The 18081-nt window shown below is 32.0% G+C and overlaps 1 protein-coding gene and 1 long non-coding RNA gene across 2 annotated transcripts; both read left to right on the forward strand.

The window, feature by feature from the left end:
- The first annotated feature begins 2237 nt into the window (after positions 1-2237).
- Positions 2238-3248, forward strand: LOC126749119 (uncharacterized). Its single transcript, XR_007664894.1, has 4 exons — positions 2238-2419; positions 2473-2831; positions 2912-3071; positions 3131-3248. It is a non-coding gene; the product is annotated as an uncharacterized LOC126749119 (long non-coding RNA).
- A 10327-nt stretch (positions 3249-13575) lies between these two features.
- LOC126749145 (protein mono-ADP-ribosyltransferase PARP16-like) lies at positions 13576-18048 on the forward strand. Its single transcript, XM_050458815.1, has 5 exons — positions 13576-14002; positions 16913-17050; positions 17174-17386; positions 17439-17601; positions 17657-18048. Exons 1-5 carry the CDS (start codon positions 13703-13705, stop codon positions 17923-17925), a joined length of 1083 nt encoding a protein of 360 aa, XP_050314772.1. The 5' UTR covers positions 13576-13702; the 3' UTR covers positions 17926-18048.
- The last annotated feature ends 33 nt before the right edge of the window (positions 18049-18081 follow it).

An 18081-nucleotide genomic window follows, 5' to 3' on the forward strand; every position in this document is an offset into this window, starting at 1 on the left:
AAATTTGTAATATTTTTAGTTCCCTAAGAAGATGCAGGAGGCAATGACGATCAATCTAGCAATCTCAATGTCGCGACTGAGCATAAATAATTTTTTTGTAAAATTTTGACGCCGTGAAATAAAAATTCTTTAACCTGGGTCCTTTATACAGTGCATGCTTTAGTATGTATAGCAAGCAATAAAAAAAATGTAATCCTAGAGAAACTTACCTGCTTAATAATGTAATTTGTCAACTAATTTTTAATTTCTCTGAAAAAATCTCTAAAACTCCATTTTATAAAAAAACAACTCTTTTTGCAAAAATCATATTCTTAGCTTAAAATAAGTAGAGTTTTTTGTTCTAGTCTAGTAGATGTCTTATCTTGCAGTGTCGTTCTTGGTCTTGATTTACGCAAATATGTGCGCATGCTTGGCTCGCCTTACAATTCTGCTCTCCATACAATTTTTACAACATTTTGTCCTTTGAAAAATTCAAAAAAATCAGAATATCCTTCAATCGTTACCCATTCAATTTCATAATTTGCCCCGCTGTCCGGTAAATGAAAAGAATAATGCACCTGTAAACAGTGTGTGCAGATTGGTAGAAGAATGCCCCTCCGCCTTCACCATTTTATATAGAGATTACTATATACTGTCTATTCATGAAACTAGTGGGACCAAGCTCAATGGTGGTAAGCTGTGCTGTCGTATACTGGGAGGAATAAAGGGGTCATTCCAGAATATAATAATAATAATAATAATAATAATAATAATAATAATAATAAGACGTTTATTAGTCACCAAGAAATTACAGCAATTAAGCACAAAGAATAAAACTATAATAGGTAGATGTATTAACTTTTACAAAATTTCAAATATTAGAAAATTCCAGTAAATATTGAGTATTTCACCATTTACCAATAACAAAAAAAAACGAAAAATTTGTAACTAAATAAAAAAGCTAATAATGCAAGGTGACCAACAGGCCATAATATGCAGATTTACAGAGATATCCCTTACACAAAAGGCTCCCTGAATTCTGTTGAGGCCAAAAAAAATTTAAAAAAAAACAATAATTTAAGAACTTAATCGTAAATATTCTACTGAAAAAGAAAGAACATACCTAACGGGAGCATGGGAAGAGGATCAGGATATGAAAGAAAATATGAGGGGAAGGGAAGATGAGGAAAATTATATAGCGATTTATGGCAACATTCAAAGCCTTTCAGGAACAAAATCATGAACAATATTATACACAAAAACGTTATCTCTCAGACTCCCGTAATCAGTCATACACATAAATTTACCCACGTAGCATGCTATATCCACTGTATATACCTATAAAGTACAAAATGTGCAAAATATATCGTGTATGTTCTAAGTACATACATAACATATTGGGATGAACTTTATTTATTTATGTTCAAGTATGAATATTATATGTATATATCTTTTGGACATTACCGTCGCCGGCTATTTTATATACCTTCGGTACATTCATTGTACATACATAGCATATACATATGGTCCATGTACATATCTATGTATACACTGGATAATTCGCCTGCAAGCACTTTTCAACAAACATTTTTATCCGATCTCGTATCGCCTTGGTAACAAAATGGCGATCTGATAAAAAATAATTATATAATTTTTTTTATATGTTCTTATTGACATATCCTGAATATTAGTGTTTTTGTATCTTTAAATGATATTGCAATTATATTGAAGTAACAAATTGTATATAATTCTATGGTTGTGAAGCATTGAAAATGTGGTACGTAGTTGCATTCACTAAAGAAAGTAGTGTATCCACTGTGCCATCAAGCTGGTATATAGAAAAGTCATCTGAGTGTTTTTGGCCTCCTTCAACAGTAAAAAGGGTACTCTTGAAAAGCTGATCAAAGATAAAGTCCTCCCAGAAGAAGACTGGAAACCATTTAAGGCTGAGATCCTAGGAAAATATAGTAAGGAAAGTATGAAAACATGTATGTACATTCTACAATTTTTTTTTTTCATTTAAGGTGATTATAAGCAAGCTATGGCTAAACTTCAAAAAGTACAGATAAGGTTACTACAACAGATGATTATGAAGATAAGGGAAAGGGAAAACGAAAGAGAAAACCATCTCACAAAATTCATAATACAAGTTCATCTCAACTCTTTATCATTTCCAAGTTTCACATTTGCAAATAAGTGGTATATCCAATAAATTATTATTGTTTCAAAAAGTGTTTATGTTTTATCTTTTAGATTTTGCGAATTATGAAGTTTATCCTTCGAGGAATGCAAATAAAAGTTCCAGATACTTTAATATGCCAAAGAGGTCCAGATCTCTTTCTCCCTTTAAAGAAGCCATTACTTTTTCACCCCAAGATTCTCAACGACGTTCTGAGCGAGAAGATATTTATCACAAAAGAAAAGAAGACATATACAAGAGGTAAAAGTAATTTTTGATATACATATCAAGATTACTTAATGATTTATTTTTAGAAAATCATTGCTGCAACAGAATTTACTTGATAACGGACATAAGCAAACAGAAATGACGCAACCAGCTGGAGAAAAGTTGGTGCAAATATTTAAATTGTTACGGAAAAAGGACTTATTTGCATACCTAATATATATAAATATTTGTTAGAATTTAGAGTGCAAGTGCTAAGAAAATTCAATATAATAAATATAAAAGTTAATGATTTGGAGATCACAATAGAGAATTTAAAAATACCTCAAATATACCAGAAAATGAAGAAATGCTATTTGAAGATTTTATTAATTTATTTCCATGGGATATAGAAAAACTTAATACACTGGAAAATGTGCTGCTGAATCAAAATGAGATGAAAAAGTTGGTAAGGAAGAATCTTTTTTCCATTACCTGTATATTATATAAAATGAACTTTATTACATATTTTTTTACTATATATTTTAGACAAAGTACTTAAGTCGTGTAGGGGGTAGTGACGTATCTGAAATTGTCAAAAGATTGATGTACAAGATATTCACTAATGAACTTGGAACTTTATTTAGTTGGGATGGTGCAAAGGGCAAGTTAAAATTTAAACATTTAAGAATTGCCACTGTAATTTTAGGTAAGCTAAATGGAATGAAAATATTTTTTGGTTATATTAGTTTCTCGTCTTTTATTTAGATACTGTGCGAAATAATCCATCCACAAAAGATTCAACGGAAGCAGATGTTATAATACATGTAAAGAAATGGTTAGTCCGAGCAAAGGAGAGAATACATTTGGAAAACAAACAAAAAAGGTGCATATTTCATTTCTCTATTTTCAAAACAATTTAAAAATGTGTTAATTCTGCACATAAAATATTAATCAAAACATTAATACACTTGATTTTAATTTTTAGACAAAATAGGAATAACATGCATGAGAGTGAACCAAGGAGTAAGGAGCCAAGCTCTTCTTAAATATTTCAGTTTTATCGCTTGTAAATTGAATTTGTTGAATAAATGGAGTTCAATAAAAAATTATGACCTTCATTTTAAAAAAAATTAAGGGTTTAAAGTTCAACCAGGTAATATCACGATGTATTTACAGAAAAAAACTTATGTACACTTTTGGTTAATTCTAAAATGGAAGTTTTAATCAAATTAAATTAGTAATATAATTAAATAGTTCTTTATTTTTCAAATTCCAAAAATTGTACATATATGGTATATCCAGACCATGTTTCATGGAAATAGAGTGCATATACCTAAAGGACATTTATTACATATCCTGGAATATTACAAATATATTTGTATATTCTATAAATATAAATGTAATAGATACAAAGAATATAATAGATGTTTATTAGAGATCCATAGAATGTAACCCTTGGATATACTTTAGATATCCGTTATATTCAGGATATAGACTGTTCATACTTATAGTATATTCCATGTATTACATAGTGTGTGACAAATGTATATTTATTTTACATCCATAAAATAAACAGCGCATTAAAAATAGACATTGTATGTATATACGTCAGTACATTATGAACATACATAATATGTACATATAATATGTGTTTGCTATGTGGGTACCAAGGAGAAGCAGCTTAATGTTAACTTTAAAAGTTTTTTCTGACAATTATAATAATTAAAAGCAAAGGAGAGAATACATTTGGAAAACAAACAAAAAAGGTGCATATTTCATTTCTCTATTTTCAAAACAATTTAAAAATGTGTTAATTCTGCACATAAAATATTAATCAAAACATTAATACACTTGATTTTAATTTTTAGACAAAATAGGAATAACATGCATGAGAGTGAACCAAGGAGTAAGGAGCCAAGCTCTTCTTAAATATTTCAGTTTTATCGCTTGTAAATTGAATTTGTTGAATAAATGGAGTTCAATAAAAAATTATGACCTTCATTTTAAAAAAAATTAAGGGTTTAAAGTTCAACCAGGTAATATCACGATGTATTTACAGAAAAAAACTTATGTACACTTTTGGTTAATTCTAAAATGGAAGTTTTAATCAAATTAAATTAGTAATATAATTAAATAGTTCTTTATTTTTCAAATTCCAAAAATTGTACATATATGGTATATCCAGACCATGTTTCATGGAAATAGAGTGCATATACCTAAAGGACATTTATTACATATCCTGGAATATTACAAATATATTTGTATATTCTATAAATATAAATGTAATAGATACAAAGAATATAATAGATGTTTATTAGAGATCCATAGAATGTAACCCTTGGATATACTTTAGATATCCGTTATATTCAGGATATAGACTGTTCATACTTATAGTATATTCCATGTATTACATAGTGTGTGACAAATGTATATTTATTTTACATCCATAAAATAAACAGCGCATTAAAAATAGACATTGTATGTATATACGTCAGTACATTATGAACATACATAATATGTACATATAATATGTGTTTGCTATGTGGGTACCAAGGAGAAGCAGCTTAATGTTAACTTTAAAAGTTTTTTCTGACAATTATAATAATTAAAACCTGTGAGCATCATTTAAATAATTGTATAATTTTTAATACGTTAAATAAATTCAAAATAGTCCAAAATAAATCATAAAAATAGAATAAACACCTTGTAAAACAACTGGACGCTTGGGCGACTCTAAAGTAGAGATGGTGACGTGTAGACCTGAAATAATAAAAGTAACCTGAGCACACTTATTCCCATAAAATTAATTAATAATAAAAATATTAAGCAAAACTCATTAATATGAAAAATATGTTTTAATATGTTTTAAACTTGCTCAGTGATTATACTTTTACGATAACCATTTAATTAATGTTCACCAAAATTTAACCATTTAACTTAAATATCCCAAAATTCATTATTCACCAATTTATTATTTTTATCCGATTGTTAAATGTCCCAGTAACGACAACGTACTGATATTGAATGATATACAATCGTTCAATATGCCAAAACGTGAGCACTACATTACTCACAAACCGTAGCCAAAATGCTACCAAAAAACATTATCATAAAACATGAGATTGAGACAGCAATCTCCGATCTAGACCACCTGACGATAACACACTTTGTACTGAGGGGTGCAATGGACACCAAAACGCGAGGGTCCTTTCCAGATACAAAGCCTTGTTAAATACAACGAGCTGTGCAATGGTCCCAGACCAGCTCAGTATCTTAACAAGAAACAATAAACAATCGTCACAACAACACAAGCAAGACAAACAACAATCGGTCATTAAAATATTTCATTAATCACATTTTTAATTAAAAAGGTAAAATATCGGTGTAATCAATAAGATAGAAATAAGCATACTCTGTGATAACACTCACCCTTTCTTGTAGTAAAACACTACACCAAACCAACACAGCTTATTTCACGTCGCAACACCCTTTATTGTTTTTATTAAATAACTTCACTCTTTAGTGACCAAAACTCAAATGAATTTTATAAACCAAATATTTATCTCACTCTTTTATCGAAACCCATAAAAATAATTCCCGAGGGGAAACGCTAAGTGTAAACCGTATTTGGTTACTTACGGTACCGCTGAGCTAGCTTTAGTTTTGTAAATATCCTGGACCTCTTTTCGGTCAGACCGATAAATTTCATCTTAATGACTAAGAAAAATATTTCAATTCTTTAGAAAATAAACAGGGTCTTACATTCGGCCATCCTGCTATCAACTCGTCTCGAGTTGATCAGCATCCTCAGCATTAGGATCGGACAGAACTCCTTCTTCATCACTGCTCAGATCCGACTCACCAGATGAAACTCCACCAGCTGGTACCCAGGGTCGCATACGATCAACCGCAATAACATTTTCATATGTCGCTTTTCGAGTGAGACGACGTGACCCCATCATATCAACTACTATGTAGCGATCATTTGGTAGTACTGTTTTTATGACCATTGGACCGTCATATGGTGCAGATAGTTTCTTGCTCGTTCCTGTGGCAGGTTGATTTTTCATAATCAGGACTAAGTCACCAACTTTATATCTCTTCGGACGCTTTCTTTTCTTATCAAAATATTTCTTTTGTTGTTCTTGAGATGAGACTATCTTTTCAGCAGCTTCTCTTCTTATTTCTAACAAATTATTAATAACATCCGGAATTTGTTGAACTTCATCAAGTAAAATACTGTCACTAGATCCTCTTGGTGAATATCCAAATAAAAGTTGACTGGCTGTTTTTCCTGTTGATTTATTTACTACATTATTTATTGCAAATTGAATTTTCTTAACGTTATCATCCCAAGTATTTTCTTCTAAGGTGGAAGAAAGAAGAGCCCCTAATATGGTTCTATTTAGCCTTTCCACTTGTCCGTTGGCACGTGGAGTTGCAACAGCATTGAGTACAAGTTTTATATTATTTTGTAAGCAGAAATTTTTGAAATGATAAGCAGTAAAACAACTTCCTCGATCAGTAATTAATAACTTAGAAGATCCATAGGTTGCACAAATATTCTTGAGGTATTCAATAACATATTTTGTTTTAGTGGATTTGACAGGTTGTAAAAAGCAGAATTTCGTAAAAGCATCAATGCCAACAATCAGATACACATTTGATTTTTTACTTTTAGGGAAAGGTCCTAGATGATCAATATGAAACATATTAAATGGATGACAATCTTTTCGAATTGGATAAAGAAATCATTTCTTTCTCCCAGAATTACGTTTGTTATACAAAAATCGAATGAACCAATAACATCTCAGAATGTGCAAACCAAATTACACAGACGATCTTGGCAGGAATGGAAGCTTATATCCCTTTTTCTACTAAATGCAGATCAAACAACAAGCAATGGTTCAACCTGAATTGCAAAAAGGCAGTAAACACTAAAAACGCAGCATATCGCAAATGGCGTCAACATCCTTCCACTGAAAATTGGAGAAACTTTTTAACCTCCAGAAATAGCTGCAAGCGAATTATTGATGAATGCAAAGAGAGTCACAACAACAGGATCAAAAACAAATTGCTAAACTGCCCAAATGGAACAAGATCTTTCTGGTCGGTATCGAAAGCCGTTAGTCAAGGATTTGCTAAGTCGGCCTTGCCACCCCTAACAGCAGATGATGGTTCTATCGCGGTAACAGCAAGGGAAAAAGCCAACTTACTGGGTAAACTCTTCGCGTCCAATTCTACTGTGCACTCGCAAGGCAAAACACCGCCATATTTGCCAAGGGTGAATTCATCGATGGGAGAAATTTCGTTTCCCCAACGAATTATAAATAAAATTCCTAAAAGCGTAGACACCAACAAAGCTTCTGGACCCGATGGAATTCCAGCCCTAGTACTAAAACGTTGTGCAGACGAATTGACTCCTCCCTTATGTAGACTGTTCACGGCATCGTACAAACAGGGCTCATTTCCAACAAGCTGGAAAACTGCTCAAGTGCAAGCTGTACCCAAAAAGGGTAAGAAGACGATGCCGTCCAATTACCGCCCGATTGCACTAGTTCCAGTTATATCGAAGATTATGGAGAAAGCAGTCAACCAACAACTGTTAAGATATCTGGAATCATCTGGACTAATCAGCGATCATCAATACGGCTTCTGAAAGCTTAGATCCACCGGCGATCTTCTGGCTTACGTCACACACTTGTGGAGGTCTCAATAAAACTTGTTTTACTTCATTAATCTTAGAATCGGTAAGTTGTCTAGAGAGCACCCAATCCGCTTGTTCGATATGGAATATATTTAACGTATTTGGTGATTGCTCAGTAGAAGAAGGGTTACGACTCAGAGCGTCCACGTGTTTCATTCGATTGCCTGGTCTATATTTAACATCAAAACGGAATTCTTGAAGTTGAAGCCACCATCGTACAATTCTTGGAATAATTTGTTTCTTTTCACTACTTGCCTTTAAAGAATTACAATCTGTAACTACAGTGAAATCAATTCCTAGAAGATAGCTTCGAAATTTCTTTAAACTTTCAACAACTGCCAAAGTTTCCAACTCGTAAGAATAATAATTCTGCTCTGCCCCTATGGTTTGTCTACTATAATAAGCTACTGGATGAAAACGTTCGTCTGGATGTAATTGTAAAAGATTTCCAGCTAAACCTAACATACTCGCGTCGGTGTGAACTTCGGTAGGTAAAGTTTGATCAAACAATGTTAAAATTGGTCTTTTAATTAATTCTGATTGTAATTTTCTAAAAGCGTTCATCTCATGTTCACCCCAATTCCATTTAACAGATTTCTTCGTTAATGTGGTTAACGGCTTTGCTATTATAGCATAATCTTTTACAAAGTGCCTAAAGTACCCTGTCAGCCCTATAAATTGTCGCACTTGGTGCACAGATGTTGGGGGTTGAAATTGTTCAACGGCCTTAATCTTTTCTTTACCTGGGCGTACTTCACTTTGACCCACTTCAAAACCCAAAAATGAAACTGAACTCATTAAAAACGAACACTTTTTTAGATTTAGTGTTAAACCTTCGGCGCGAAATATATGTAGGATATTTTCTAAACTGTGAAGTGCTTGATCTATTGTGCTATTATGTAAAAGAATATCGTTTAAATAAACGGCAGCGTAACTAGCAGCAGGTTTTAGTATTTGGTTCATAAATCGCTGAAAAATTCGGGGTGAATTCGTTAAGCCAAATGGCATTCGGTTAAACTCGTATTGTTCGGAAGGTGTAACAAATGAAGTGTATCGTTTGGAATTTTCTGCGACTGGGATTTGATGGTAACCTGCTTTCATATCTAAACTGGTAAAGTATACACCACCTTGTAACCTATCAATCTGATCACTATCTTCGGGATTAAAAATCGGTATAACATCTCCCCTAACAGATGTTTCCGCTTTACGAGAATTAGAATTGCTCTTAAAAAATTCTTCCATCATGTTAGTGAATCGATTAAAATCATTATTTTGATTTTCGCCCTGTCCACTACAAGTACTACCTACGTTATTCATGTCATCAGACAATGAAAGATCACGCGCTCGTTTACGACTCATGTTAACCAAGAAAAAGGATGTAAATGTATGCGGTATTTAAAAATCTTTAAAAGAGAAAAAAAAAAAACAAAATAAATACTCGTAATATTCATAACAATGCAACACAAACTAAATATTATTATTATTATTATTATTATTATTATTATTATTATTATTTATTTTTTTTCTTTAAACCATAAATGTCTACCAACACCATCAAACCTTAGAGTCACGCCCGGTGTTTATTTGCTCTTTATCCCACTTCTGAAAAATTCTGTAATAATTAAAACCTGTGAGCATCATTTAAATAATTGTATAATTTTTAATACGTTAAATAAATTCAAAATAGTCCAAAATAAATCATAAAAATAGAATAAACACCTTGTAAAACAACTGGACGCTTGGGCGACTCTAAAGTAGAGATGGTGACGTGTAGACCTGAAATAATAAAAGTAACCTGAGCACACTTATTCCCATAAAATTAATTAATAATAAAAATATTAAGCAAAACTCATTAATATGAAAAATATGTTTTAATATGTTTTAAACTTGCTCAGTGATTATACTTTTACGATAACCATTTAATTAATGTTCACCAAAATTTAACCATTTAACTTAAATATCCCAAAATTCATTATTCACCAATTTATTATTTTTATCCGATTGTTAAATGTCCCAGTAACGACAACGTACTGATATTGAATGATATACAATCGTTCAATATGCCAAAACGTGAGCACTACATTACTCACAAACCGTAGCCAAAATGCTACCAAAAAACATTATCATAAAACATGAGATTGAGACAGCAATCTCCGATCTAGACCACCTGACGATAACACACTTTGTACTGAGGGGTGCAATGGACACCAAAACGCGAGGGTCCTTTCCAGATACAAAGCCTTGTTAAATACAACGAGCTGTGCAATGGTCCCAGACCAGCTCAGTATCTTAACAAGAAACAATAAACAATCGTCACAACAACACAAGCAAGACAAACAACAATCGGTCATTAAAATATTTCATTAATCACATTTTTAATTAAAAAGGTAAAATATCGGTGTAATCAATAAGATAGAAATAAGCATACTCTGTGATAACACTCACCCTTTCTTGTAGTAAAACACTACACCAAACCAACACAGCTTATTTCACGTCGCAACACCCTTTATTGTTTTTATTAAATAACTTCACTCTTTAGTGACCAAAACTCAAATGAATTTTATAAACCAAATATTTATCTCACTCTTTTATCGAAACCCATAAAAATAATTCCCGAGGGGAAACGCTAAGTGTAAACCGTATTTGGTTACTTACGGTACCGCTGAGCTAGCTTTAGTTTTGTAAATATCCTGGACCTCTTTTCGGTCAGACCGATAAATTTCATCTTAATGACTAAGAAAAATATTTCAATTCTTTAGAAAATAAACAGGGTCTTACACAATGTAAAATCATTTATTTTAAAGGTATTTATATAGTGTGCAATCAAGTATGAAAATGACTTTTAAAATAATTCCCTATTGTGCGCCGAAATTTTTTCTTCTAATATTTAGGTTATGTACATCCGTTCGGAATCTAATCTTTCTATGCAAATATGATGGAGACTTCCACTTAAGTAATTTATAAATCAACAAATAAGATGTAATACTCGTCGATTGAAAATATTTAACCAGCCTGCATCCTTATGAGAAATATGCTTCCCTCTCCTTACGCCAAATACATAAGTCTTAGGCACGAATTCTGAAGTTTTTGTAACCTTTTTCAAGCTATGCTCAGGGTTTAAACACAATTATCTATTGGATATCCCTTGGTTGACAATTGCTTCATTCACTCTTTGACACTCTTGATATTGAGAAATATAACCGATATAATCGCTTAACTGCTTTACCAGCCAATAAGAGCCTGAATGATGATTAGTAATTTTCAAATCCATTGCAGTGGTCCCGGTTATACTTTTTTTATAAGGGAACTTTGTGAAGTTATTTGGCATTTCATTGAATTAAATAGAAGACATTGATCATAACATTCATAATCATAATTGTGATTAAAACTAAAGGAGTTACTTGGAAAAGGCGTATGTTTCTTCTTATAACCAATATACAACAACGGATCGATCAGACGGAGACTCTCCTTTGGATGAATTAAAATTCAAGACCTCTCAAAGTCTTTGTAAAAGATGTCATAACGGGCTTGTTCAATAAGTTAAAAGTAATAAAAATAAATCATTTTTTCCGCTCTGAATGGTCTCATTATTTATGTTTATTTTAATTATTGCTCACCGTTATGGCAACTGTAGGAGAGACTTATACGCTTGACACTCAAAAAGCAATAACATAATCATGTAGTCATAACGGTTAGTAGGCATAATGTTAATATAACAATCAACTTGCCCATATTATAACTGTCAAAATATAGTAGGCTTTTATTTAATTCATTAGTTAGTAGATCTTCGAATGAGTTAAAATCGACCAGTTGTACCACCTGATGCCTATGCCTTAAACTAATAAAAAGCCTAACTGCAGAAAAAGAAAAGATTAAAATTTAATTAAATGGCAGAGTATTTTATTCTATTGACGAATTTATGCAACATAATTTTAATACTAATTCAGTATATGTATATCATTTAATTGTTCCTCTGATATTAAAACATAAATCACTTATAGTGTCTTTGTCATTATATGTTTGTGTTTAATTTAATTTTGTATTCTAGTAATTTTCCTTAATTTACTGTTACACTTTTGTATACATATGCACATAAAAATAGTTTGATTATAAAGGGTGTCCCAATAGGAACGCACGTTTTGAATTGCGCAGCATTCTTATTTTATCGCAGTATGTCAAAAAAAAAACTGAAAAGAATAATGTAAACAGTTTGCGATTAGTAGCCATGGAACGATATACGGTCGAAAAACGAATTATTACTGTTAAAACACACTACAAATAAGGAGATTGTTTTGCGGAAACAGTTCGTAAATTTCGGGGCATTTTTGGTCGACACGATGCACCAAATCACACGACCGTCCAAAGACTAATTGATAAATTTGAACAAAATGGTTCTGTCGTGGATGTAAAAACACCAGTGCGTCACCGTACTAGCCGTTCTGTTGAAAATATTGCCGCAGTGCGTGAAAGTGTTGGCGAGAATCCGGGAACATCTATCCGTCAGCAGTTGCACCTTTCGAAGAGCACTACCCACCGAATTCTAACAAAAGATCTTCATTTACATGCCTATAAGATTCAATTGACCCAAGAATTAAAGCCAGTGGACCATGCGACGCGCTGTACATTTTTTTCTTGGGTATTGCAAAAACAACAAATGGATGTCGATTTTTCGAAAAAAATTTTACCGATGAGGCACACTTTCACCTTAATGGCTTTGTTAATAAACAAAATTGCCGAATTTGGAGCGAAGAAAATCCTCCCGAAAGAGTCATTTATGAGAAGAAAATGCATCTATTAAGAGTCACTGTTTGGTGCGGACTTTGGACAGGTGGAGTAATTGGACCGTACTTCTTAGAGGACGAGGCTGAAAATGCAGTTACCGTGAACAGCGAACGCTATCGTAATATGCTCACTGAGTTTTTATGGCTTCAATTGGATGGTATGGATACGAGCGGTATGTGGTACCAACAGGATGGTGCGACATGTCACACTACACGTGAAGCAATTCAATTGTTGCAAATAAAGTTTCCCGGTCGTGTCATTTAACGCCTTGTGACTTTTTTCTTTGGGGTTTTTTAAAATCCCTCGTATACGCTAATAACCCAACAACAATTCCACAGTTGAAAAACGAAATAAGACGTATTATTAGCGAAATTGGGCCGCAATTATGTGAAAATGTAATTGAAAATTTCTCAAAACGAATAAGAGTCTGTCACGAAAGTCGAGGCGACCACTTGCCAGATATTTTTCACATTTAATTGCAGTGTATTAGCTTTACATTAAAATATAAATAACACTCAGTTTAAAATAAATTATTACTTTTATTTACCAATTAAAACGTGCACTCTTATTGGGACACCCTATACTTATGTATCGTGAATAAACATTTTAGTTGAAAAAACGGTGCAATTCGCTGTGAATGCAACCTAATGACTTGACAGAAGTTTAACATTGAGAGCACTTTCCATCGCTATCAGCGGTTTTCTGTCAAAACAAACAATCCAATCACAACAGTTATTACAAAATAGAAATTGTCAGGGCGAATAGCAATAAAACGAGTATACCAATTAAAAATTTGTTTTTAACAGCGATGTTACAATTTAAAAAGACCATCTAAATAAGCTAGAAATATGGAAACAGAAGAAAGGAATAATATTTTAAAGTTAGATGAAAGAGTAGAGGCAGAAACTGAGGAACAGAGCTCTACCTCCATAACTCTAAAAGTGAATGTCTCTAAGACTGCCCTGGAGAATGATGAATATTCTGAAGTAGATAAACTCAAAGATTTTATCAGTAAAAATTTAAAAGGATGTGATGTAGCTATTTGTGTTGTTGCGGCAGCTTTAAATTCCTTTAGAAGTGATCAGCTCTTAAGACCTTTTCCTCAGTCATTTATTAATGATAAAAATGAAAAGGATTTTGGTGCACTTGTAAGTACTTTGATTAATTCTGAGTATTTGATAGAATTCTAGATGAGTCAAGAATAGAATGTTATAAATTTTCTCTTGCAAAAATGTTCTTCTCTGAGATCGACATCATCCTGCATTGGTGATTTTTATAAAGTTACACAATTTTGAATCTCTTGATTATTGTGAAGAAATACACGACTTCAAGAATGCAGATTATGCAGGTCTTAACAGCTACCTTCTTGATGCGGATTGGGATAGTTTATTCTCATCTGATGTTAATGCTAATGTGGACTGTTTGTATAATGCATTGGGCAACGCTCTCACCTATTTTGTACCTATCATAAAAATTGACAATAAATTCAAGTTTCCAATGTGGTTCAGCGCAGAATTTAAATCAAATGTCTTGCAAAAAAGATTGGCACATGCAAAGTATAAACAGTCTAAGGCCGTTGAAGACTATGAAATGTTCAGTAATTTTAGAGCAATCTGTAAAAATCAGGTTGATCAGTGATACTCAAACTATATTGAGCAAATCCAATCTTCTATTTCCGGTGACCCTAAATATTTCTGGAAATATATAAGAGATAAGACACAAAATAACAGTATTCCATCTACTGTGAAATATTTAGATGCAGTGGGTGAAAATAGCCATGAAATAGCATCTTTATTTGCACAATATTTTTCTTCAGTCTACTCTCCTGATGAATTTGATGTTCAGGAATTTACCCAGCCTGATATTAATGAAATGCATGTACAAATATCTGAAGTCTTTGAAAAGTTAACCAATGTCAATGTTAATAAGGCCCCTGGGCCTGACTGTATTCCAGCTGTCTTCATAAAACACTGTGCTTTTGCTTTGGCACATCCACTATGGCTGATCTATAATTTGTCTTTCAAGACTGGTAGATTTCCAACCTCATGGAAGTTAAATAATTTGACTCCCATATTTAAGAATACAGGTCAGAGGGATGATGTGAAAAATTATCATCCTGTTTCTCTGGCTTGTCACTTTGCAAAGGTTCTTGAAAGTTTTGTCACAGATTTTTTATCAGAGAAATTTAAAAACATAATCTCAACTAAGCAGCATGGGTTTGTCAGGGGTAGGTCCATTACCACTAATTTCTTGCTTTACCAAACAGCTTTGTCGGGGGCCTTGGAGAGCGGTATGTCGGTTGATTCCATATATACTGACTTTTCCAAGGCGTTTGACAGGGTTAATCATTCTCTCCTGGTTGCAAAGTTGTCACTCTATGGCATTGGTGGTTGTCTTTTGGCCTGGTTAAAGTCATATCTGTCTAGAAGAACACAGATTGTAAAGATAAATAACTTTTATTCTAGTCCTTTTCCAGTGACTTCTGGGGTTCCTCAGGGTGCCCATCTTGCCCCTTTTTTATTTAATCTTTTTATTAATGATGTTGTTCATTGTTTTGATTATTCTAATGTGTTGCTTTTTGCTGATGATTAGAATCATAGATAGTAACTTGGCACATCATGAACTTTGTTCTGATCTTCACAAATTTGAATTATGGTGCAAGAACAATAGAGTGGTCCTAAATGCTAAAAAATGCAAATATATTCAATTTACCAGGAGTTTTAGTCCACCATTTCATCAGTACCATCTAATGAATTCACTTATTGAGAAGGTATCAGAGATATGTGATCTTGGGGTGCTTTTTGATTGTAGACTAATTTTTTCAAAAAATATTGAAAACCTGTGGAATAAGGCTTACAAAATGTTGGGTTTGTTTAAGAGGCACACTCATGATTTCAGCAGTATTGATTCCATCAAACTTCTGTATTTTTCATTGGTTTGCAGTCAACTTGAAACGAATTCATGTATATGGTCACCTTATTATGCTAAATATATAATGTGTCTAGAAAGAGTTCAACGTAAATTCATAAGATACATTGCTTACAAGCTTAATATTCCTTGTATTGATATTAATTACAGTGAAATGTATAGATTGCTGAACATTGAAAAGTTGGAGACTCGACGTAAAAACTGCGATATTGTCACAACATACAAGATTCTTAACAATGTAATACAGTCTCCTGAGTTGTTGTGTCAGCTTAATTTAAATGTTCCTCCTACTACAGTGCTCAGACAGACTAGATTATTCTACCTTGAACAACATAGTACACTGTATGGTGAAAACTGTGCAATAGGTAGAATGATGATTAACTTAAATAGTGTCAGTATAGATTTGTTTCATTGTTCTCTTAGTTCACTTCAACGAGTTTTAAAATCTGCTTAAGTGCAATATAATTTTATATCTTGACTTTGCTTAAAGTGTGTCTTCTTTTCTATTGCAGTTACTCTGTTTTAAACCATTGTTGTCCTTATATTTTATTTAATTTTATTGATGTTACCTGTTATTTATGCTAGATATTTAATGATAGTACTAATACTTCAAGTGCTTTATTGCGATATAAAATCTTATTTTGTTGAATATTTTATATATTATATTTATTTTGTAAATTGATTAATTACCGTAATATATACTGAATCTGAATACTTTTATTCAAATATCTTTTTCTGATACTTTCCTTACTTTTTATTATTTTTAATTACCTAGCTTTCATTACGTGAGCCTTATTACTAGGACTCACTCTCAGCTTCCTTTATCCACACCTCTAATAAGGTATCTCAAAATATTTAAACCCACCACTTTTATTAATAAAAATTAAACACTTGATACTAAATTATTATGATTGTGTTAAAAAAATCCTTAAAAAAGCTTTTAATTTATGTGATGTTTAAGATTATTCTTTTGTTAATGTTTTGCATCTAGAAGTTTTACCAAAATTAGTCAAGACATCCTATATGTTTCTCAATTATGTGAAAAAAACATTAATATATCAAACAAAAACATGAGTCAACCAAACATTTTAATTAACAAATTGTAGTAATATATTGATTTATTGTTTCAGAAAAAAGCCTGTGATAAAATACCATTGCTCTCAGAGTTCATAACTCTTCCTTCAAAAACCATTCCCAAAGATGTTTCAAATCTTTTAACTTGGATATTCTTTGAATCAGGGTTGCCTATGCTAAAACTTAATTCTTTAGTAAGTGGATTTATGGTATATTTATTTTATTTCTAGTTCAAAACACTTCAAAATCTTAAAGGTTTATTATAAATCAATTACCTAGCCAAAGTTGTAAAGAAATATATTATGCTTCAATTTTAGAAAAGCCTGCCATTGTCTGTAGTAAATGAGAAAGCCAGTATAAATGAACTACCCCAGTATGTATTTGAGGTTTCATACAACAAGAAGTTTGAAGAAAGTTGGAAAACCCGAATTGGCCAAAGAGGTATTTTTTATGCATTTCATGGCAGCTCTGTAACCAATTTTTATTCCATTTTGAAATTTGGGCTACAACAGAATTTTAATAGAGGAAAGGTACATTTTCTTTAAAAATGTGTGTCAATCCAAATATTAAACATATTTTTAGGAAGTAATATTTGGTAATGGAATATACTTGTCAAATGAAATATCAGTCTGCACTAATTACTCTCCATTTGGAGAAACTTGGGGCAATAGTACATTAGGCAGTAAGCATAGCATTATTGCAGTATGTGAAGTCATAAATGATGTGGAGGATGTCAAATGCAAAGGTTTTTTTTTAATTTTAGTTAGGAAAGACTGTTACTTATACATTAACCTTTCTAGATGTCAAGAATAAAAGGAGAGCAATCAATCAGAATAGTTATGGTGAAATTCCCGAAAACTACTTTGTGGTAACAAATAGTGAGTTAGTGAAAGTCAAGTATTTACTAGTCTATAGATTCAATAGTCCGTCAATTGTAAGATCAATTATAAGAAAACATCTTTGGTGGATTTTAATTATCTTATACATCATTATGCTAATATTTATTGGTATGTCCAATAGTCCTTCGTACCGGAGGTTTATGAGGTATTTACGTTCTTTCCTAGAGTAACTACTATATTAATATACAGTTGGCGATTTGTAAATGTATTTTGTTATATTTATAAATTTAGATTAATTGTTGTGGATAATTTAAAACAAAAACATGTATAAGGAATACATTATATATCAAATAGGCCTGTATTTTTCTTTAAGAATAAAATTTAAG

This window comes from Anthonomus grandis, chromosome 22 (assembly GCF_022605725.1).
Source record: "Anthonomus grandis grandis chromosome 22, icAntGran1.3, whole genome shotgun sequence".
NCBI lineage: Eukaryota > Metazoa > Arthropoda > Insecta > Coleoptera > Curculionidae > Anthonomus > Anthonomus grandis.

Excerpts from the sequence above, each read along its gene's own strand:
- LOC126749145 (XM_050458815.1), top strand. The coding sequence starts at position 13,703 with ATGGAAACAGAAGAAAGGAATAATATTTTAAAGTTAGATGAAAGAGTA. Across the intron at positions 14,003-16,912 it reads AAAAGGATTTTGGTGCACTT|AAAAAAGCCTGTGATAAAAT; the intron begins GTAAGTACTTTG and ends TTATTGTTTCAG. Across the intron at positions 17,602-17,656 it reads GGAGGATGTCAAATGCAAAG|ATGTCAAGAATAAAAGGAGA; the intron begins GTTTTTTTTTAA and ends TAACCTTTCTAG.